We start from the raw sequence: 23,463 nt of genomic DNA, 5'->3' as shown, positions 1-23,463 counted from the left end.
GAAGCTGGACGCGGCTGTAAATATAGACACACACCGCGCTGGTAGACCATCTGATAGGTACTTGCAGAACCCAAGGACAAAATAAAAATGACTAATGCCAGCATGGGCCTCTGACATGGTGTTTGTGTGGATGCCTGGCTTTAACTTCATCAACATGCCATACAATCCTCTGTTTGATTATTTGACAATTTAAGCTGCGGAAATCAATGGCCTGTGGAGCACGAGGGGCCTCAGGAAAACTTTGAAAACTAGTAAGATCTTCAGCAGCCTCACCACAGAATTATACCTCTATGAGCCTGTGCCTGACCCACTGAAAGAGACAGGCAGCCTAAACAAACATGACCCCCTTAACCACAACCACCACACACACACAAACAACACACACACACACTACCGTCTGCTTTCACAGAGAGTATCACAGTTCCAGGTCTGCAGCAGAAGCCAAGAGAAAAGCTCCTGATTAAATAGTTTTGGAGCGTGCGCCGCTCCGGCTCAGGGAGCTCAGCAGCTTTGAAGCCAGTCCCTGTGTTCGGCTGTTATCTGCTCTCGGGACTGAAGATAACGCAGTTAGACAGCGTTCACAGGCGATGTTTACTAACAGTCAGCGGTGCTGTCAGGAGGGATCCATGGTGATGCAGAAATGTGGCTCAGCAGAAGCAGACGGTGATGATTGGGCAGATGTAGCTTGAAACCTGGATGTGCTTCTACCTGCTGCTGCCAGACACGCCATAAATCACTTTTTGTAAACTTTGAAATAGCTCATAGCTGGTCCTGCTTTTCATTCGGTGTTTGTTAAAGGGTAACTTCATCCAAATTATGTAGAAACATATTTTGTTTCACTATAGCTGCGCAAACACTAACCTGACGCACCAGCTGGTTTGTTACACAGAACAAACTGAGAAGCTGTCAATGGAAACTGTTTGGAAAAGGGCAGGCACTTTCAAAAAATACTTGGCAGGTGATTGGATCTGTATATCATGGGCCAGTCGGAAGAGGAGCAAATATATCTCTCTCATCAAGAAAAGCCTTCATATTGTTCTTTGCTGTTTTTTGATGAAGCAATACTCTCCAGTATGCTATTGCAACATCTACACTAACTTTCTTAAGAGCTGCCATTTTTGTTTTGGACAAACAGTTGCCTCTGTGTCGTCACACACACCTAAACAACGCTGTAGCTGCCAGCAGCTCCTCACAGAACGCTGTTTGGTCCAAACTACTGGTGGCATGTACACAAATGCAATACTTGAAGCAGAGATGGATTAGAAATGAGATGGGACTCTCTAAAACAATGGTGTTTCGCCTAAATTGACGCGGTTTAGCAGAACGTAGCAGTGTACTCTTCAGCGAGCTTGATGACTGACTCAGCCCTGCTCAGCCAGTGCTCTGAGTTCACATCAGGCACCCAGGAAGGGCATCGGGCTGTGAAGCCAATTTTCATAGTGGTCAAACAGTGGTAGTGCAATTTCCAGGGCCCGTCACTTGATGCCACTGGGCCCAAAAGGACTTTTTCCCATAGACTTACACTGGGAAAGAGACGAATATAAATCAGTGGATAATTTATTTTAAACATCACAACCCCCATCAAATGACTCATTCCACTATCAAGATTTAATCCATTCAGTCTGATAACATTTGGAAAGTCTAAAAGAGCCACAACATTACATTATTTTAACCCCATTCAAGCTAGCGGAGCGCTAAACCAGAAGTCTCTAGTGCGCCTGCTCTATGGGCCCAATGATGCGGAAGCAGCGCTAACCATCCTGGTTATTTCACACTGCAGAAATAGAGCAATTTGGACTTCATGCTCCACTGAGCAACTTCCATAGGAATCAGCAGTCAGGTACAAGTTTGAATACCTGCAGAGAAGTCTAACATTAGCCGCGGCTGCAGCCGTGTCAGCAGTACAAGTGCTTCTTCGTAAATCGATGATCAGAAAAAACTAAAAAATCATCTGTGTTTCAAATTACAGTGAGGTGCGAGGTCTGCTGTAGGCTTAATCTTGGGATTAAGGCAAAGATTAGGTCAATAAAAAACTTTTTAGGTTATGGTTTTGCTAGCTCATCCAAAAAGTGACGAGGTGACCCAACAAGAACGCACATCAGGCACACAACACTCTGTGTGACGCTGGACATAAGGCCTCTCCCTTTAACACCATCCATCTGCACACATTGCCCACACCACAGCCTGACACAGACCTGGTTAAAAATCCGCAACATATCCCTTTAATTTGTGGTGCTTAAAGCATCAGAAAATGACATTTAAAACCTCAAACAGCGGGGGCACCCTGGTGGTCTCGGGTTTAAGGTGTCAGTCATGAACTGCAACGCCCCAGTTTGTGTCTGGTCAGGAAACTTTGCCATTCAAGACGAAATGTCGAAACATCTTCAAGAAACGCAAGCAAGTCCAGTTGCATACGATATAGCACTTACGATTACCATGACCTGGATGACTGAGAATCTTCACCTACAAGTTCTCGCCCATAAGTGCCCACCTTTGAGAACGGCCATTAAAAACAAGTTAGACATAGATGGGATGACACTTCGGACGAACTAGTTAGCATCAAGCATACCTATCCTTAGGCTTTGTTGCCCTCAGTTTTAGTTTTCTGGACTGAGTAACCCTTTTACAAAAACTGTGAAATAGTGTTGTAGCAAAATAGTATTACACATATACAGACACATATTTAACACACAGACACTTAACAGAATCAGAGCCATTGTGAGACATTTAGAAAGAAAGGCAATAAGTCAGTAAAGTCCCTTGTTGCTCTCTAACTCAAATCCCATCTGAAGCTGAAAGGTGTCGATACCTCGCTGTCTGTGCCGCCTGTCCACTGACTTATTGAGCAGCAGCTCAATGCTCTGGACCTCAGAGTATGATGCATGGCGATCCGTGCGTGGGGTCCGCAGGGACCTGAGAGAGGCCAGCGCCGACACTGGGGACACGCAGCAGGCTCGGTGAGCTGGGCGCTGCAGTCAGCAGGCACCACATGTCAGGACATCAAGATGGATGGTGGAGATTTGCTCTTTGTCCAGGGGATGGAGCATAATTTAGCCCAGATGCTGAGTGACTCTTGTCCCATTGATGGACTGGTTAGCTGCCTGCGGGAGGATGGTGGTTGCAGCCAGTTTATGATTAAACTTCTGGCCACACAGTCTTCACACATCAGAAGAGGACGACTAAACGCTTTAGAGAACAGCTGGTGGTGAGCGATTTTGCAAGTAAGGGCTATTTTTCCATCTTCAGTATTTTTGCCTTGTGTGTCAGGGAGATGTAACAGGGATTGGAGAGATTTTTAAACTGTCAATAACATCATCAGTCTAGGTGTCAGGATCCAAATTTCACACAAACCTCCACAGATTTTACACATGTAGATCAGTTTGTGCGTCATTTGAAATATGACTCAGGCTGTGAAAACAGTTGTAAAACAGTTATATAATGTCATTTATGAGCTGACTTTGTCACTGGGAGGTGGAAGGGATGGTGGATGGTGTGACAACTAGGTGAGACGCCTGCCAGGACCACTGTTCAAGACCAACAAACAACAAACTCAAAACGGATTTCTAGCCACCAAACATGGGTGATTAGCAAGGGGATAGTGCCATGAAAACTGATCGCTGACATTGCTGCTCTTCCAGCGGTGATTGTGCCCCCAAAACCAGATATTTTAAGCCAAAACATGATCTTTTCCTAACCATGACCAAAGGATTTCTGTGCTCAAACCTAACCACAGGTTAACCACAGCTTTGCTGAACCAAACGAACATTAAGTTTCAACTTATCCACTGGATAATAATGTACAAACGTAACATATCCGTTGGGTTGCATTTTTTCAATGGACTCACAGTTAGAACTCTTGTACGACCTGGATCGGCCTTAAATCTCTTAAAAAATCAGCAACTGCATTTTAAAATATATGGTTCTTTGGTACAAGCATGTGCACATAACAAAATTGAGGGAGAAGTTAACTATGACCACAAAGGTGCATCTTGGCAAAATCCATCCAATCATTGAGTTTTAAAATGGTGTCACATGTGCCACTAACAGCAGTTAGAAATTGAAGACTATGTTGTTGATAAAACTGGTTTCAAAAAGCAGTTTAAATCAGATCACTTCTACTGTTTTTTATAATTAATTCTCCTAACTTTATAGAAGTGCAATCAGCAGTGTAGTGGTAGTTGGTAGACCCCAATGACAGAACAGGCGGAGGATGATGGCTGACTTTAGGGGAACCTCATGACGAGGGGAAAAGCAAATGAAGGCTGCAGCAGAATTGGGCCCCCATTCATCTTGGACTCCATGCCACTGGATCCTGACCCATATCTGTCAATGACCATGTGGTGGCTGTCTGTGTGCCAGTCTCCCCACGTTAAACAAAGTCACGCACAGACGTCCTCCATAAAGAATAACCTAAAAGAATTCCACACCACCTCGAGCAACTGGAAGCACATTGCGCTTGATAGGCACTCCTGGAAGACATCTATACAAGAGGGTGCTGCATGTCACGATATAGGTAAAGGACAACACTGCAAGGAGAGAGAGAAACAGTCTCAGTCACCACCAACCACCACCACCACCACATTCCCCTACTCACACTGCACCAAAGTATATGGATCAAGGATCGGCCACTACAGCCATTTGAAGACCCATAAGTTGACAACCCATCATGGAGGACAGTCATACTCACCTCGAGTGACTGCCGATGATGATGATGAGTGGTAGCTGAGGAGGTAGGTGTACCACTAAGTAGATGGGTAGGTTGCCAAGGAGGAAGTGAACATACTCTTTAAATCTACATACTGAAAGGTGGGTATACTGTAAACCCCCAAATACTCTAACCCTAACCCTGCAAACACCCTGCACTACACTACTGAGTGCAATACTTTATAGGTAGAACAACCCCCTCAAGCCATGTACAGTAGCTTGACGCCCATTTTAAAGTAAAGACTGCTAAACAAATGAACAAACAAATAAAAGAAACAGCTCTGCATGAATGCTACCATACTTTGCACTTGCAACCATCAAGTTTCATCATTTTTCACCAATGTTTAACAACCATACGCAGTAAATTCATCAAACTGTAAGAGGTACGTGGCTGACATCATAAACACACCCTGCTGTTAAAACTTTGTTGCCTGCCAACAGCAGTTAGGCAGAATATAATTGCTTTTGTGCAAAATTACATCACATGCCTTTGTGTGAAAGCAAGTCGAGGCCTGAGGAATGAAGGGAATAACAGGTTGAGACATAATGTGCCAAAAATGTCAAGTACAACATATTTCTGATATCTACCGGCATGAGACTGTCTTCCTGTAAGTATGACATCCAAAGGCATTTTAACAGTTGGTGAGGGAGTGGTGGCCATTTTACAATAACACTTCCCTTTCAGTGAGGTTTAATTGAGCCAGATTTTGTATCTGAAAAAGGAGATTAGGCAGTCTTCCTGTCAGACAGGATACCACCAATATGCCCTGATGCTGGTGTGGTAAAGCCTTCGCTGCCCCTATGAGTAAAGGGCGCTTACATGAATTTTTAATGGTTAATTATAACTTTATCTAGATCTAGAGAATAGTGCTTCACTGTCCCATAACAAAACCACCGTCCGTGCTTGTGTGTGTGTTAAAGTGTTTGTGTGTGTTTTGGCCCGGCAGGCTGCTCTAATATGCCCTAATAACCATGATGTCATCCACCTGTTTTTTGGCTCCGGGGCGTCGATGACTGATGGGACAATTTTGAATAATCATCTTATCTGATCTGGAGAGCTCATGAGCAGAAACCTGAAGAAATTACAAACCATAAACGTGAAAAGTCGTCTATTCAGAAATACCCTGAGGGTTTATCTACTTTGGGGAAAATGGTACAACAGAGGTTTTTCCACACAGTTCCTCTAGAATAATGTTTATCAAGTCTGAATAAGTGTTTGTTTTGTAGGCCAAAGCATTTACTTTCATAGAATACACTAATTTGGTTTCAGTTACCCTTTCAATCATTTTGTGGCAGGGGATTTCTTCCTGGGCTCTTCACATTTAATGGAGGATTCACCTGTACAGCCCCTGAAAGGAAAGGTGGGGGTCCTTGAATGCAACAGCGCAATGAAAATGACCTTTAAGAGGATGTCCTCTGAATACCCTTTCCTTTTACAACATCGTGTAGGTAGCACTTTTGTGCTAACGCAAACATTCCCCCCCCCCCCTCTGAATCAAACATTAACTCCGTGTTCAGAGTGTCTCAGGGCAGCCGGGTTAATGCAGTGCCCATGTGACCCAACAGCGTACTGTCTGCTCTCTCAGGAGATTCACCATTAACCTCGAGCTCAATGGTACACAGAAAAGGTGGCTTGAATTCACACTACATTAAGAAAGGACTTCTCTTTGTTCATCAGTTGAAAACAAAAATATGAAACCCAAAATGCTGCGTGGGTCTGAAGATGAGTCATGCAGTGGGTAACGTCAGTGATGAGAAGATAATTTATTGCTGATGTATTTGTCTCGTAGTTGAGTGCAAAATGCCCGGAGGAAGCATTTTATGAAACACATCTCTGTTCAAACCAGTTTTTGTGGTCCAGACACATGCCACTTTGTTTTTGCCGAGACACTCCTTTGAGTCCTGGTTTCCTGGGAAATAGAACTGTAAAACACTGATGGGAAGGTTACTATCATCCACCTACGTCACCCTGGGAGGAAAAACATTTAAGCGCTGTCTCTCATGGTGTATTTTCTTTTCCCTGAGGATGACATTATGTCATTAAAAATGTAGTCAGGTGTCAAGTCAGGCAAAGGGAAGAATCACAGAAAGAAAAATAATAGTAAACCACCTGAAGGAAGGTTCAGTCTCTGAAACCACAGTAGTTCTGAAGCATTATAAATCACAAACTGAAGTAGATAAACTGACACATTTAGAAAAATAAAAGTACAGCAACCAATTGTGGTGTGAAAGCATCGACTTCATTATAGCACAGAGTTGAGAGGGGAGACGAGAAACTGGTGACAAAAACAAAAAAGAAGAGAGAACAGGAAAATGCTAACAGCTAATGCGTAAGTTGCTAGCTAGCTTACAGCTATTGTCTGTAGCCTACAATCAATATATTGTCTGTCTGAGACAAATACACACTTTCCAGTGTTTGAATAATAAATAAGGCAAGGTGAAAATGGACTTTGCTTTATGTTTGTACCATAGAAATAGAATGGATAGAAAGGACATTCCTATTCAAATTAACATAGCAGGTGAGTCAGCTGCCGCCATTTTTATGTGTACCATTGCCACTGCAATCATTGTAGTGAGCTGACTTCCGAATAAATGTCCATATTCACTTCTAACTCTGTGAATTAGGGGACTATTTCGACCAAACCAGAGTTGGTGAACCTTAGAACAGTCGAGTGAGTAATGTTAATGGTGAGTTTTGCTTCTGTTGAGTCTGAATTTAGTGTGTTTTATGGAGAGTGAACAAGGTAGGCTAATTAAGCTAATGTTAGCCTTGCTGTGTCTCAAATCACATGCTTCTGTTAGTACACTTCCATGTCATATACTATGTGCACTACTTGGCGTAGTGCGTGAATTTCAACAGGATAGTGTTGTCTCAAACTAAACATGGCCGTTGTGCACTTACCGGAAATGATGGCCGCAAATTAGCTAGTTAGCAAACTAGCATTAGCATTTGCGTTATTGTTCACAGTACCAAATCATTACAGACTGCTAAATTAACCCAGTAAACATACTGCTGGCTTATATCCGACAACAGTGGTGCTTAGTGTAAAAAACACATGTGCAGCGACGTTTACGGTCGCGCAGTCCTCGGCCACCATTTTCAGTTTGAAAAGTGGTCCCTCCCCTTCCGCTACGTAGCCAATAGGGGTGTAAATCACCAGCTTCATCACGATACGATATTATATCGATTTGTTTGGATGACGATACGATGTTTGCCGATATCACAAAGTCTGTCACGATACGATTTTGATTCGATTCGATTCAGGAGCCTGCGATCAATATGACGCGATATCATATGCCCATCTAACACAATCATTTACATCAACTCACAAAAACAACTAGAATATGATTTGACCATTTTATTTCTGAGCTCTGTTTGTTGTTTGAGCGGAGGCGCACTTGCCCAGAAATGGTGACACAGACGTGCTATGTGAATTTCAAAATAAATGTGTATCTTTAAGATGACGATATGGATCGATGTTTTCATTTTGCATCGATATAATCGGATCGTTAATCAATGAATCGATGTATCGATGTGGATCGATGTATCGTTACACCCCTAGTAGCCAAGATGGTGACCAGTGAGGGCGAGAAGTGATAGTTCCACACTCAACTTCTTGACCGTTTTGGTGTACAGCTGTATTTTTCTGTTTCATAACAAAACTGGTGTAAGAATAGGCCAAATCTGAGTTCTCAAACTATTAAGCGTGACATGCTTTATGGCTCCACTCTGTTGTCACCCTAAAGCCCAGTTCAGACCAAAGCTTCGCGACAAGAAAAAACTGCTTTGGAATGTTGCAGTGAAAAGTTGCAGCGGTGTGAACTGGCTGGTCTGAGCTTGACTCAAGTTGGCTGATGGTGTCACCTGCAAGTCAGCTGGTCAAATTGCCGGCAGCTGGCTTTAGAACATCAAGTTTCAACAGCCAATTGGCTTGTAGTAAAGTCAAGTCAAAATCACTGCAGACGGCATGTTTGCTTATTGTGGCAGGTGTTCCATCCCCACCGAGCCCTCTGTTTCCACCCTAACAGTGTGCTGGTGTCAGACAGTGGGTCGCTGCTGCTATTTATTTATATTATTGTGGCGTATTGATTATGAATACAGGCCATCTGATGCATGTTTTGATAATATTTTTCACCGTTTCATCACTAACACAAATGCAACTGTAGCCAGGATCTCACTATCACTATCCTCATTCATATTTTAAGAAGCTACAAATTATATTCAGCCACAAAATGAGCCTGAAAAGCTGGATATCAGAACGGAGGTACAGAGAGTTGTTGCATAGAGATGATACACCATCTCATCTAGTTGCATTGGTGTGAACTGGCAGGTTTTTAGAATATCACAGAATGGTGCATTGCAGGTAGTTGCATGTTTCAACTTGTGCTGTCGAGTAAAAACCACAATCGCCATTTTCTTTGAACTACTCAAATTACAATGTCAAACAGTTCAATGTCCTTTCTGTTCTGTTTCTGTGGTTTTAACACCTTAATAACTTTGGTCATCCCTTACTTTTTATCTAGCACCATTAGTTTAATTTGTACAATACTTTTGTTCATTTATGACCAATCGTATGTGTAGTGCTCATTAGACAATGTTAGCATGCATGCTAACACAAAGATAGTTACATTGGTCAGCATTATACCTTATAAATGTCAGCATGTTTGTATTGCTGACCAATGTAACTATCTTTGTGTTAGCATTTGTGACATATGTTTTTAGTTCAAAGCACGCACAGCCTCACAGAGCTGCCAGCATGACTTAAGTCATTTTGAACAACAAGTATTTCCCTTCTAAGCTGCTGAGGAAAAACTCAAAATAAGAAGAAAAAGGGAAACTGAAGAATAGGACACAAGGGAAAGCTAATGTGGGAGGCAAAGCTGAAGTAACCTAACATAAATTACAGGCTAAAGTATTGTGAGTAGCTACATCAAAAAGGTAAATTACAGCTGGAATGCACCAAACCTCAGACTGATGGAATAACAACAGGAGATGATCCAAGGGTTGTTTTTCAGCTTTAATTAGAGTTCACCTCACTTATCTGACGCTGCAATCACATTCTCATCTCTGTGTATTTTGCTTTATGCTTATCTGGCATAGCCACTCCTGTACAGTTAGACGGGCAGAGCGTAACACAACCACTGCCAAGGCTGTGGGTTTGATTACTAGCGGGACCACCTATGCTAAAAATGCACGCACTCACAGCACAGTGAAGGCAGCTTGGGTAAAAAACATCCACCATATGGACTACGCTGTGTAAAAAGAATAAACTGCTGAGCGTTTGCCTGCCAAGACAACACAAGAGGAAATTTACTCAGCCATAACAACCTCAATGCAAGGTCAGGCTTCTCCACCACACTGAGGGCTGAAATTCATTTGAATACCTTTGGCAGCGTGCAGAAGTGCAGTTGGATGGATGTGGAGTGGTGCTCCAGAATATTCAAATTGTTGATGCTGAGAGTTCAACGACATCTCCCAGTGTTATGATGACCTCCCGTAATTGCACACTACAAGAAGTGATGTTATGAAAGAAAATATGCTTCAAACTTAACTTGTCTGTGGTGAGACCAATAAAAGTGGAGTACAGTGTGTGTGTCTTTGTGTGTGTGTGTGTGAACGCTGTATGTAAAGGTGGTGTGTAAGACATTAATGCATGCAATAACATGAGGTGAAAAAAGACACGAGTCCAAGAGGAGCATGGCAGCGTGCTGATTGGCACACGGTTTTTCTGGGATAGTGTGTGCGTGTGTGTATACTTCCTTTGTAATGATAGCTCTCAGTCTCTCACCAGGCGGCCAGGCTACTCCTCTAAACCTCATGGTCTCTGCCAACCCTCAGAGCCCAGAGAATATGGCCTGCAGCTGGGCCACAGAGAGAGCCTGAGCCCCCTGTTAGTTACTGAAACAACCAACAGTCATAATTAATCCAAGAAAGCAAACACGTGCAGTTTCTTTTCATGTAAATCAAGCTTTCACTGGTTCAGATAGTGCACCACAATAACAGATAGTATCACATTGTTTACATCAGACTGTATGAGGAGGAGTGAATATGATTGAGCAGGATGATGGCTCCCTCTAGAGGACAATTTGGGGAGCAAATCCTCTACTTGCCTAAAACTTCAAGACTTCCTCATAAATAAACAGTATTATAAGTACAAGTCCTGCATTGAAAATTCTTTTTAAATAAGAGTATGTCTTACCCGCAGTGGTGGGACGAAGTCATTGTTTTGCAAGTCTCAAGTTTTTGCACCCAGGGTAGGACACAGACCGGGTTGGAGGCACACAAGCGAACTTTTTATGCTGTTGGCTGGACATAACCTGCACATCCCAAGGAATGTCTTACAGGACCTCCACAGACCACATGGCCAGACAGGCCGGACCACACTGGAGGCCGGAGCATCACAGCAGCAGCAGCTGGACTCAAGTGGGACGCTCACACACGGGTGGTACATTGGTGGGGGTTGACAGACACCAGTACAGGCGAGGCCAAGGAGAGTGGAGTAGGCCCACAGCTGAACACCATAGGCCTCCTTAGAGTTCTCAACGGGCCCAAAAATTCAACCCGATACCGAAATGACCCGAGGGACCTGAAGACCGAAACCGATATACCATATAGGCACAACATAAGTATCATAACAACAACAGTACTCATTATGCCACATGATCTCTTTCATAGTGATTTATACTGCAGTATATTAAAGGATTATTATCATCATCACCACCACAAGCTGGATGGCTGCACCAGAAAAATGAAAAAAGTGTTTTTCAGTCCTTAAAAAAAAGCGAAATATAATAATAATAAAAAAAAAACATTTTTTCTTCATTGGGAGATGTGTGTTTTACTTTATAATAAGAATAATCAGCAGAATTTTTATAGTAAGTTACATAAAATGTAAATAAATGTATTTAGATAGGTCCCACCACTGCAGTTTATTCTATGTGTGTGAAATATGTGCTTTACTGATACATTTATGTCACACTGTTGTTCATTTTGGGTGAATGTAAACTCACAGAGTGCCAAATGTGTGATAATGAAAAGCAGTGCACACTTTACAGAAACATCTTCCCACTGTCTAATGAAATGAAATGAAAAATGACGAAAATATAAAAAGTAAAAGCACAATACAGAACACATAAGTTCAGACTACCAAATATAAACCATAGAATTTCTCCACTGGTGCTGGTTTTCAAAGTGGTGTCTGTAGTAAAGGAGGAAGAGCGCCCTCTGCTGGTGAGTGTTGATAATGAAAAGCTTACAGCACCGGGTATTCCCAGGCGGTCTCCCATCCAAGTACTGACCCGGCCCGACCCTGCTTAGCTTCCGAGATCGGACGAGATCGGGCGTGTTCAGGGTGGTATGGCCGTAAGCGAGAGAAAGAGTTGCACACAAACTATTTAAAGATGATGAAACAATACTAACGTTCAAAAGTCTGTTAAACACAGCTAACAATAATCTATAATTTTCATTAAATCAACAAATCTCATGAAAACACTAAAACCACCCATTAATTAAAACGCATGAACACACACACTGTAGTTCATTTGAGGTAAACTTACTAGAGGGCGTGTTTTTCACTTAGTTCACCATTTACTGACACACTGATGGTAACAAAGTGGGTAGTTAAATCTGCTCATCATATGTTTTAAATGTAAAATCCCAATTGGTTAACTGACTTTAGCTGTCAGAGAAATGTAATAAAGCAAAACAGCATTATATGTTCCTCTGAACTGTTTTGAATTAGAAGTATAAAGTAGCCTAACATAAAGTAGAAACAGTCAAGCAATGTACAAGTATGTCAAAATTGTACTTCAGTAGCCTGCTGTACTCGAGGTGCCACCACTGCAAAGAAATCATGAAAGGCAAAAGTCTATTAAACTATCATTTATTGTTTGTATCTGTTCAAGTAAACCTGCTTACAGTACATGAAAAATCTGAAAAAAATGTAGCTGATAAATGCAGTTAGTTAAGTTTCATTGCTGTTGAATAATCTTGAAATAAACATACAAACAGCCACAGAGAGTGCAGACTGACGAGGAAGGTGGACTTCTTCAGTGCATAGATATTATGGTTATATTTACCTTAAAGAGGTGAATGGGAGTAAATGATACCAGCAGTAATGTGAAATTAAAGTGACAGTGAAAAAGATGATGTTGTTGCATCTTTCTGTGTCTGAAAAACCTAAATTGTTGCTAAAGTGCCATCTGCTGACACATTGTATTAGAAGTGACATAATAATAAGTTAATGTGTGTTTAAATATGAGGTATTGAAGGAATGTAAGATATTGCAGAGGTGTGGTCCTGTCACTGTGTCACAGGCTGGTCAAAGATTCTTCAGTGGACAGGACGTCCTTCTCAGGCCTTTCTCCCGTCCACGTCACCCACTGACCCGACCTGATCACAGCTCCTGGACCGAGCAGCAGATACAGCAGCTGGAGTGGAAAGTCATAGCTCGCTCTTTACTGCTTGTCCTTACCTGGGATGGAGACAAAAGAGAAATACATATATGAAGTCAGAAAAATGAAGATTCACAATTACACAAAAACTAACAGTTTTCAGAAACACTAGTATTGTTTCATCATCTTTAAATAGTTTGTGTGCATCTGCTTTTCTCGCTTACGGCCATACCACCCTGAACACGCCCGATCTCGTCCGATCTCGGAAGCTAAGCAGGGTCGGGCCGGGTCAGTACTTGGATGGGAGACCGCCTGGGAATACCCGGTGCTGTAAGCTTTTCATTATCAACACTCACCAGCAGAGGGCGCTCTTCCTCCTTTACTACAGACACCACTTTGAAAACCAGCACCAGTGGAGAAATTCTATGGTTTATATTTGGTAGTCTGAACTTATGTGTTCTGTATTGTGCTTTTACTTTTTATATTTTCGTCATTTTTCATTTCATTTCATTAGACAGTGGGAAGATGTTTCTGTAAAGTGTGCACTGCTTTTGATTATCACACATTTGGCACTCTGTGAGTTTACATTAGCTTGAAATGAACTACAGTGTGACACACTTTGGAGGGTTCTCCTTATTTTCTACTTTTGTCTAAAAATACTACCCTGGGTATTAAAGGAATATTTCCTGAATGACCATTTGTATATCAGTAACTCATCTCATGTTATGTTGAATTCATAGAGAACGGACAGCCCTTTCTGACAGGTAACTGGATTTGAAGTAAAACTTATCGATGCTCTCTTCAGAGACAGTAGTGCTTAAACACCTCTGGCCTGCACACCTGCCCATGCCTCACCCATGCCTGTGTTCCTCTTACCTTTGTTGGGGACAAACTTGAGCGAGTGACTGAATATTCAAAACCGTGAGACTCCTTCCTCTGGGCCGTCATTTACAAACTCGTGGCCTAGCCCGTTGCCACACTTGCCACACAGAACCTGCGTACATGAAGCACAGTCACATCAACTTCCTGGGTCACATCCTGATGGAACAGGTGCCAATTAAAACCATGTGACCGATGCAGCAGCAGTGAAACAAACAGGGTTCAGAAGACCCTGACCTTGTAGGCAGTGAGAGTCTCCATCATCTTGGTGACACTGTCCTCTCTGATGGTCTCGGTGAAAGCCGGCCAGGGAGACGAGTGGGCGAACTTGGACCGACTGGCGAACAGTGGATGGTTACAGTTGGAGCACACATATATACCTGCAGGAACAGTTAGTTTTAAGAGTTGTTGCATTTTTTTCATATCGTACCTGAGATACAGAGAGGAGACTGGGGTTGGTTGGCATGCTTTTCACTCTCCATATTCCTCTGGCATAAATTGTGATAAATGGAATGTAAATGTCTCAGCTATATATATATATATATATATATATATATATATATATATATATATATATGTTTAATGTACAGAAAAGCTTTCTAAAATTACATGATTCGTCATTAAAGTCACATTGTGCCAACCACATCACAGGGTTGCTTGACACTGTTAAAATGCTATAGTTACAAACAAACAAACAAACAAACAAAAAAACATTTAATCAAACAAGATCCAGAAAACATGAACATTTAATAGAATACCTCCTCATTTAAAAAAACAGCAACAAATATTTTCAAGCAATTCATGGGTAGGAATATTTAAATAATTAAATAATAATTATAGATTTTATTTAATAATAATAATTAATATAATATATACATATAATAATATAATAAAAAATATATTTATATTGTTTATTGTTTTTTATTATTATTATTCAAAATAATAATAAAAAATAAAAAACAATATAAATGTATTTTTTTTAAATCTTTTAATGTAGTCTTAATATCTTAAAATACAGTTACAGTTGCAATTGTTACTGTTAAAATTTGATAGCACATGTGCCAACCATAGAAATAAAAATAAAATAAAATTCTCATTCTATTTCTTTGGTGCCAACCAACAGTGCACACACCTCATCCAACTTAATGATAAAATTATGTTAGCCAGCTCCCCTCACTGATCACAAACTTATAAACTGTCTCTGTGACCTTTGAAGGACCAGAAAATAGCTGTGTCCCACATTTACTAATAAAAGTTTAATAGGCCAATTGGGTCCATTTTTTCTTAAATGTGCTTTTCTTTCTTTGTAATGCTCAATACTAAAAAAAAAACAATACTAAATTACTGAATTTCCCCTTTAGGATTAATAAAGTATATAAAAAAAAAATTACATTAAAATTAAATTTCAATTCCCCCCTGAGGAGGGGAAAAAATCAGTCTTTGGTTGAAGAGCTGAAAACTTGTCAACACAAAGGCCATATCATGTGATGATGGGATCCAAAATGGTTTATCATAAGAGGTCACAGGCCAAAAAATAAAATAAAAAAGGTTAGAAACACCGTAATAGGGTCATTTTACTTAAATATACCACAAGACTATGGCTAGTTGGTTTTAAATGTGAAACAAAATTATATTACTGTTGTATTTTTACAGTAATCATGACTAACAGCTTTATTATGATTATGATTATTACTATTACTATTTCTATTAGACAGGTCACTTAAATCTTACAAACCTTAATTATTATGGTGTAATAAAGAGAAATATCCTCACATACTGTATTGTCACAGCACGTGCCCCTCCTCTCTACTCATCACCATGATATTGCACAATAATTGAATAACAATTCTTCATTAAAGAATCTCATGTGAAGCCAAACCTAGGCCCAACATAATCAACGAAATGTAAATGTTGTCCTATATAATCCAGACTAAAGGCAGGTTACATCACTTCACTGCTGACCGAACAGCAGCCACAGCCTGCTCACCTGGTTTGAAATGATCCTTGTAGACCTCACCGCCAAAGAATTTACAGAAAGACATGTTGTGGTGTGTGCACGGAGCAGCTGAAGGTAAAATAAACCGTTATCTATTTCAGTCTGTCTTCAAGCGGCCGGACGCTCTCCTGTTTTTCCTCCTCTCGTGTGAAGTGATCCTGGCTGGAGATTTAACGGGAGCTCCGCCCACTGCTGTTACCTGTATTTACCACCAGATGTCAGTGTCTGGCCACAGGAGCTGCAGGTGGATGGATGGTACTCCAAGGAGGTATTTACTAGCCCTGTATTCACTGAAAGGAAAGTTCAGCCTAAAACAGACAAATTATTAGCTCCATGATTTGTTTCTGAACAAACATTCACGAGTCTGTCTAATCTAGATTTAAGAGAAAATTGGTTCAAATTGAGACATTAAATAAATCTAAAGATCACAAAAACAAGGGCACAGGTTTCACTTAAACACGGATGGACACATGAAATGATGGGTTGGGGGTCCTCAGAAAATTTTGACAATCAAATTAATTTTCCTTTTCTGGTGAATTTTTATGGCCCGATTTGTGACTTTTTTCACTATTCTATGGTGTAAATTTCTTTAATTTTGTCAGAATGAAAGTCCTCCACTATTTTTATGTTTTCATTCAGGGAGACAAATCCAGTGTTCTAAATATTGGGGGGAATGTGTCTCCTGCACCCCAACCTCACCCTCAAAACCTACACCTATGCGCAAAGAAATACAACACTGACAGTCAGGTCCGCCTGTTTTTACTCTTAGCCATGTTTTCATATCATATTCTGATAACCAGGACTTAAGTTATTTACTAGTTAAATGACACTGATCATTTGAAATCACAAAAAGATACAATAGACAAGACATGCTTCACTTTTTGTGAACTAGGGTTGATTATATTAAAATCAATGTAACTTTTCACGATCATCATGTAACTTGTTAGTAATGTGACTCTGTTCTTGTGGGAGAGGAAGTAGTGATGAGTCATAGTGCAGTTATTCCTGACGCTGACACTGTGAGGAGAAATTAGACGCAGAATCACACAGAGAGCCAAACTAACAAATACCGTGAATTTATTTCAGTTAGCAGTTGTCATCACAGACAAATGATGTCAGCGCTATCAGTGTCTGGCAGGTTAAAAACTGGAAGAGAGTTCAGATATTGTGTTTCTGTCCATGGCAGGGCTGTATCCTTTATTCATACTTGCAGTAGTGCTTAAGTGCCTCTGGCAGCTCCAGCCAATCGATCGCCATCCTGTGGACAATGTGCTTCTGGATGGCCTTCCTACATAACGTCTGCAACGACGAGACTGAAGGCACATGGAAAGAGAACAAGAAACAAAAAGACAGTGGATGAGCAGAATAAAAGTAGAGAAAAGAAATTATGAAGAAATCATGAAGAAATATCTATTAAAAGCATGAATAGATTACTGAATGGGTTCCTGAGCCTGAGCCTATTAATGTATATAGTGACAGTTTTAGTTCTTGTGGGAAAGTTGATGAAATGACCACAAAAAGACACAAGACGACCACAAAGAGTCATACAACCACTGGAGAGACATAAAGCAACCACAAAAAGATACAAAAGGACTGAAGAAAGACTCAAAATGACCTCAAAGAGACCCAAAATAACTACAAAGACATTCAATACAACTTCAAAGAGACAAAAAACAACTTCAAAAGACACAAAATGACATCAAATAGACACAAAGTGATCAAAAGAGGACTGTAAACAACTGCAAAGAGATGTAAAACAACCACATAAACACTCAAAACAATTTCAAAGAGACACAAAGCAACTTCAAAGAGACATAAAGTGACATCAAAGAGAAGCAAAATGACCACAAAGAAATGCAAAACGACAATAGAAAGATGAAAGGCGACAATAAAAAACAACTACAAAGAGATGCAAAACAACAACGAAGACACACAAATCAACTTCAAAAGATACAAAGTAACATCAGAGAGATGCAAAATGACAACAAAGAATTGCAAAATGACTACAAAGGATGAAAAGTGACAACAAAGAGACTCGAAATGACCACAAACAGACAAAAACAACCACAAAGACACGCAAAGCGACTTCAGAGAGAAAGAAAGCAACATCAAACAGATGCAAGATGACCACAGAAGTACACAAAATGATACATATAACATCTCTGAGTCATTTTCGTGTCTCTGAGAGTCTGCGAGTTCTGGATTATCTGCCCAGGGGCCCTTTGTTTTACAATCCATCCATGATTAAATACATCACTGTGACACTCACATCCATACTCCACCTGGACAATCTGGACACACTTAGTAGCAGCAAAGACGTCCACCACAGCGTGCAGAGGCTGGATGGAGGGAATCCCCTTCGCAGACGCTCCCATGTCCTCACCATTGATGATAATGTGCATGTCAGCCAGGCCTTGCCCTTTAGGCACATACAGTACTCCAATGCGGCTGCGTCTGGCTGTGGGAGGCAGAGCGTTGGTCTTATACAAGTCGTCCAATATGTGGCTGTAGCGTCCGGGCCTGCTCCGACCGACCAGCTTGTCTCTGGGGATGCGAACATCCCCAATGTGCAAGTGAGAGTCAGTGAAAAAAGTCTTTGGTTTGCTTATGTTGCCTCCTCCTTCATCTCTCTCACCACCTCCAACTCCATCTTCAACCTCCCCTCGTCCAAGCCTCTGACCCCCACCCAGTCCTCCATCTCCAGCCTCTTGAGCCTCCGCTTCAGGATCCTCTATGATCTTGTTGTGGTTGCGAGTGATGGCAAATACCCAGCTGTCCCCTGAGTCTGTCAGGTCCGGGATGGAGTATTCAGGTACCACGTCTAAGCTCCCGGGGTCCCTGGCGGTCAGGCCAACCCGCAGGTGGCCACACCAGCCCAGCTCCTTATCCTCGATCTCTATGAGAAAAATCTCCCCAGGCTTCAGAGGGTGTTTGCTGAAACACACTCCGTTTGCAAAGCTCTCCACCCTGGTGGCCTTAGTCCCTGAGTGGTCCAGTCTGACATTGGTACCATGGATCGGGTGGAACTCCGTGAACTGGTCAGGAAAGGGCTCCATTTCCAGTTGGACAGCTGTCAACAAACACAACAAACAGAGGCAGACTTACTGAAACTTCCCAATCAGTCTTGCAATGGTTTCAGGCTTTTCCGGCACACGTGGTCACAGCAGAGACACAACAACTTCCACTGATACAAGCAAAGACCCCTGTTCTACTTATCTGTCAGCCACTCAGGGAAGCTTCTGGTGGAGGGCTATTTTTGAAGCTGCATGTCAACAGATGGCAAGGTATGTGTGTGCACGCACATGTGCTGAGGGGGGGTGGCTAACACGCACATGCCCACAGTCACTCACTCACACCAGACATGCACAGAGGTGAGGTTAGTGGGAGCAACAAAGCCCTCCCGGCCACGGTGCTCATTCAATTTCATGATCCCATGTACTGAAGTAATAGTGTGCGTAATTATTATAATACCATATGCCAGGGAGATATGTTACACAGAAGGCCTCTCATATCTGCACTCTAAATATAGTCATGCTACGCAAATACAGTGTGGATTTCATTCTTATGTAAAGCAGCAATTAAAGTAATAAACCAGGATAGAGGGGGCTGTGGAGATTTATTATGATAATGGAATTACAGCATGAGAATGTGAGGAAGAATTTAAAAAAAGATAATTTTTACATTCACTATATATAACTGAGAGTAAAGGATCCTGCACACTGTCACTGCTGATTTACAGTAGCTCATATCATTTCAGTCTAAAGGTATCAGATATTTTTATTAGGTCATATTAATTATACAGTATGGTAATTAGGAGCCGTGGTATAGCCCTCATTAGCTACATAACAGGTCTAATTTTAACAGTGCCAGACTTATATTCAGAGCCCCAGGAAACACCCGACTCCACCATTTCCCTTACACTCAATTTTTTGAATATCAGTTGTAGTTGTGTTCCTGCGATGTCTGACAACTCTCTCCGGTCTGGCAGTGTGATACAAGGCAGGCTGCCAGCTGACATCTGCCTCAGCCTCCTCAGTGTCCACTATCACTATGTAGGTTTTCAGGGTAGGACCTCTGAGCGAGGCTGTGAGAAAAGTGTGTGATACCCTGGTCTGCATCCAGCTGCGGCATCTTCTCAACCGGATCTACTAACAGATGCTGGTCTCTCTGGTGTCCCCTCATCTTCATCACCTGCTCAAGGCCATCAAGACATCTGAGAATGATGCTCTAGGGTCTTAAATCTCTGACCCAGAGTTTCGACGATGAAGCTGAGTACATTGTAGTTCATCTCCCCAGGGTAGAGCTAGTACCCTGTGGACAGCTGTGCAGCTACATATTGATGACCTCATTAAATGAAATACGCAGCATGACCTCGGGTGCTCTTTACCAGGTGGTCTGCACACAGACACCAGGCTGAACAGCACACAGGACATGCCAGGCCAAAGACAATGAGTTTGACCTTTTTAGTGACTGCTGCAGGCGGTCCAACTATAGCATCGTCCGCTTTGAGAACTGCATGTTCAGTTCCATTTTCGTTCTGAACTCGTCAAATATTGTGTCAGTTTGTAACACCGCCAGTGACAAGGTAATATAAGGAGCCCTATAGGGTGGGCAGGAGGGAAGGTGGATGGGTCAAACAAACCCTGGACTTTCACCCAGGAGCCTGCTGTTTCGTCTATACTTCATCTAAACTGCACCTGCACATTTAGTGTTTCTTAGTAACCAATTTAAATGTAAAAAAGTCCGTCAGTAAGACATTTGTACATTTTAGTGGTGCAGACCTATGAAATTAAGCTCGTTCTCATACCCAGCTTATCAGATACCACTGCTTTGTCAGTGATCTGGGCATTGGCAGTGTTATGTTTAAAATGCACCAGCCAGCAGCAGTCGTTGAAGCACCAACCTAAGTCATCAAATATCACCGCTATGTCAGTGGATGTCTGCGGGGCCTCCCTAGTGTAGTGGTTAGAGCACCAGTCGTCCATGCGGAAGGTCAAGGGTTCGTATCCTGCTGAGGTCAACGTCAGCAATGGTATGCAGTCACAAGAAGTTCCCACCGCCGAATCATACGGGATCAGATTCCTTAAGGAGGCTTCAAGACAAAAACATAATTCTGGAAGCAAGTCATCAACGAGGCAGTGTCTGAGGCCCATCGTAGACCGTCGTAGATGGGAAGGTCCAGACGTAAAACCGAATTCACATCAGTGGATCTCTGTGTAAATGCCCCGACACACAAAGGCACCTTACACGGTATTATGAAACGCACTCTGCCAGTAAGGGTGTGATATAAGGAGCTTGAAGAAGCCAGTCTTTCACCCTGGAGTTTTACCTGAATGTAGAGCCAAATTATGTTTTTTTCTAAACCTTACCTTGTGCTTTTGTTGCTGTTATACCCTAAAGTCCCCATCAAGATCATGTTTCCTTGTTTTCAGTTTTGTTAGTATTTCCCGTTTTATTTTGACATTCACTCTTGTCTCTCATTTCAGGCACTTCACTTCCTGCCCCTGTGTGTTTCCCTGGCGATTACCTGCCCCGCCCTGATTGGTTTCACCTGTCCCTCATTACCCCTCCTCCCCTTTTGCATTTAGTCCACCTGCTGCCCTTTGTCTGTGCCAGTTTGTCTCTGTAGTTTGGAGCACATGTTCTTGCCGTTTGTTCCCAGTGTTTTCCAGTTTTTGATCTGATATCTTGCATTTTTTATGCATTCTGCGTAAGCCCTAAGCTTTTGGAAACGTCAAAGTCCTTGTGTTTTTGAGTCCTCTCTTTTGTTGGTACCAGTCTGATAGTTGCAGGAGGAAATAAATGTAAAAATGAGGTGGTTGACCTTCATCCTACATATATTTCGCAAACGACTATATGCATAAGGAACAGAAACTGAACATTTTCTATGACAATGGAAGTGTATTTTGAAAAGACACATTGCATGTAACAAGCGTAAATTGACATGCCGTCCCACAACATCTACAACAGATGCAGGAGGGTACCTAGTGTGTCATATTTAGACGTGAAAGCCCATTGATAAAGCCTGATATTTGTCGAGGATGAGAACGCTTTTGACAATTCCCATCAACCTTAGGTGGGGTAGGGCTGTGACCCACTGGTGTCTGATCAGTTGCAGCTCTGTCATGGGAAGACACTGGTTGTTTCTGTTCTCCATTTTATCGCAGATTCTAGTGCTGTCACAATACTGGAATTTCTAACTCTAAATAATACCTTGAAAAAAATTGACATTCGGTCATGAACTTTTAAGTTTTTATTAAAAGATAAATATAGAAAAGGCTATAACGTGACAACAGCAGAATGACTGTCGTAACCATTAACAACAAGAGAGAGCAAGAAAGCACAGTTGTATCGATACTCTGAACAATGAGTATTGAAACCTTTTTGAACATTCAGAATCAATATATATTGATAAATCAATGTTTTTGACAACACAGGCATTGATCCTGGAGTTTGAGGCAGTTACGATATTTAACAAAGAAAAAGACACTTCACCTAACGATTCTGCTGCCTGGATCCAGACCACGCAGTCATCAGTCAGTGAGAAATCTTTTCATATTATAGCCTGTAGAGGTAAAAATCGGTGCCTGGAAGTGGGCCTGTAGGCTCCCGACCTCATCCTCCACGTAACTTCTCAGTTGTCCTCTGATGTCGATCTGATACTTTGGATTCTACTAAGTAATATTCAAAGAAACACTGGAGACAGGTAGAGTCCGATGCAATCAAGTTTAATGTGTTCACAAGCTCCAACACATACAACTCAGCGTTTAATGTGTTCACAAGCTCCAACACATACAACTCAGCGAGCCAAGCCCCGGGACTGGACTGAAACACAGCTCTCCGTGCGTCTGCTTTTATGCTGGTGGAGACTGGGGAGAGTCTCCACCTTCTTTCGCTAATCCATCCCACTTTACTGTAAAGCTACTGGTGGCAACCGTTTTCTTTTTGTCCAACAGGCCAGATTTTAATGGTGTATCACTTTCGTTTTCAGCCTGGAAGNGGGGAGAGTCTCCACCTTCTTTCGCTAATCCATCCCACTTTACTGTAAAGCTACTGGTGGCAACCGTTTTCTTTTTGTCCAATCGCGAACAGGCCAGATTTTAATGGTGTATCACTTTCGTTTTCAGCCTGGAAGTCCCCAAATTTCCCACCCTTAGCTTCGCTTTTGCTTTCACTTTATTTTTTAAAAAACATGTGAGTTTTAGGGACTTTCCTTATGCAGTCCCTTGTGCTCTGTTACAATACAGACCTTTAAATGTGTGTTAGGTAATACAAGCATTTGAGTGTGTGTGTTTTCATTATAGAACATGGTGAGTTATATGTGTGTTCTTTTTAGTGTAGATACAATATCAACTCATAACTCTGTATTATGCATCTCAATCAGTCTCTTAACCCTTTTACATTATTTCTCAATCAACTTAAACTGCAATATAGCACTTTTACTTGATTAGGGATTAACTCTTTACACTACAAGCCCTCTTTTCTTAACAA

General features: G+C 41.7%; 2 protein-coding genes and 2 non-coding genes across 4 annotated transcripts; 1 reads left to right on the top strand and 3 right to left on the bottom strand.

The window, feature by feature from the left end:
- Positions 1–11,953: 11,953 nt before the first annotated feature.
- LOC126400357 (5S ribosomal RNA) lies at positions 11,954–12,072 on the bottom strand. Its single transcript, XR_007570964.1, has one exon. It is a non-coding gene; the product is annotated as a 5S ribosomal RNA (ribosomal RNA).
- Positions 12,073–12,570: 498 nt separating this feature from the next.
- On the bottom strand, positions 12,571–16,147 carry msrb1b (methionine sulfoxide reductase B1b). Its single transcript, XM_050060488.1, has 4 exons — positions 15,964–16,147; positions 14,214–14,356; positions 13,974–14,091; positions 12,571–13,177 (listed from the first exon to the last, which is right to left on the bottom strand). The coding sequence occupies exons 1-4, from the start codon at positions 16,016–16,018 to the stop codon at positions 13,161–13,163; spliced, it is 333 nt and encodes a 110-aa protein (XP_049916445.1). The 5' UTR covers positions 16,019–16,147; the 3' UTR covers positions 12,571–13,160.
- On the top strand, positions 13,316–13,434 carry LOC126400355 (5S ribosomal RNA). The gene has a single exon (XR_007570962.1). It is a non-coding gene; the product is annotated as a 5S ribosomal RNA (ribosomal RNA).
- Positions 16,148–17,021: 874 nt separating the features above from the next.
- Positions 17,022–22,732, bottom strand: neurl2 (neuralized E3 ubiquitin protein ligase 2). The gene is made up of 3 exons (XM_050060485.1): positions 22,468–22,732; positions 18,242–19,042; positions 17,022–17,285 (listed from the first exon to the last, which is right to left on the bottom strand). Exons 2-3 carry the CDS (start codon positions 19,026–19,028, stop codon positions 17,170–17,172), a joined length of 903 nt encoding a protein of 300 aa, XP_049916442.1. The 5' UTR covers positions 19,029–19,042; positions 22,468–22,732; the 3' UTR covers positions 17,022–17,169.
- Between the last annotated feature and the right edge of the window lie 731 nt (positions 22,733–23,463).

Source organism: Epinephelus moara, chromosome 13 (assembly GCF_006386435.1).
Source record: "Epinephelus moara isolate mb chromosome 13, YSFRI_EMoa_1.0, whole genome shotgun sequence".
NCBI lineage: Eukaryota > Metazoa > Chordata > Actinopteri > Perciformes > Serranidae > Epinephelus > Epinephelus moara.
This window is presented reverse-complemented; position numbering and strand designations above follow the sequence as displayed.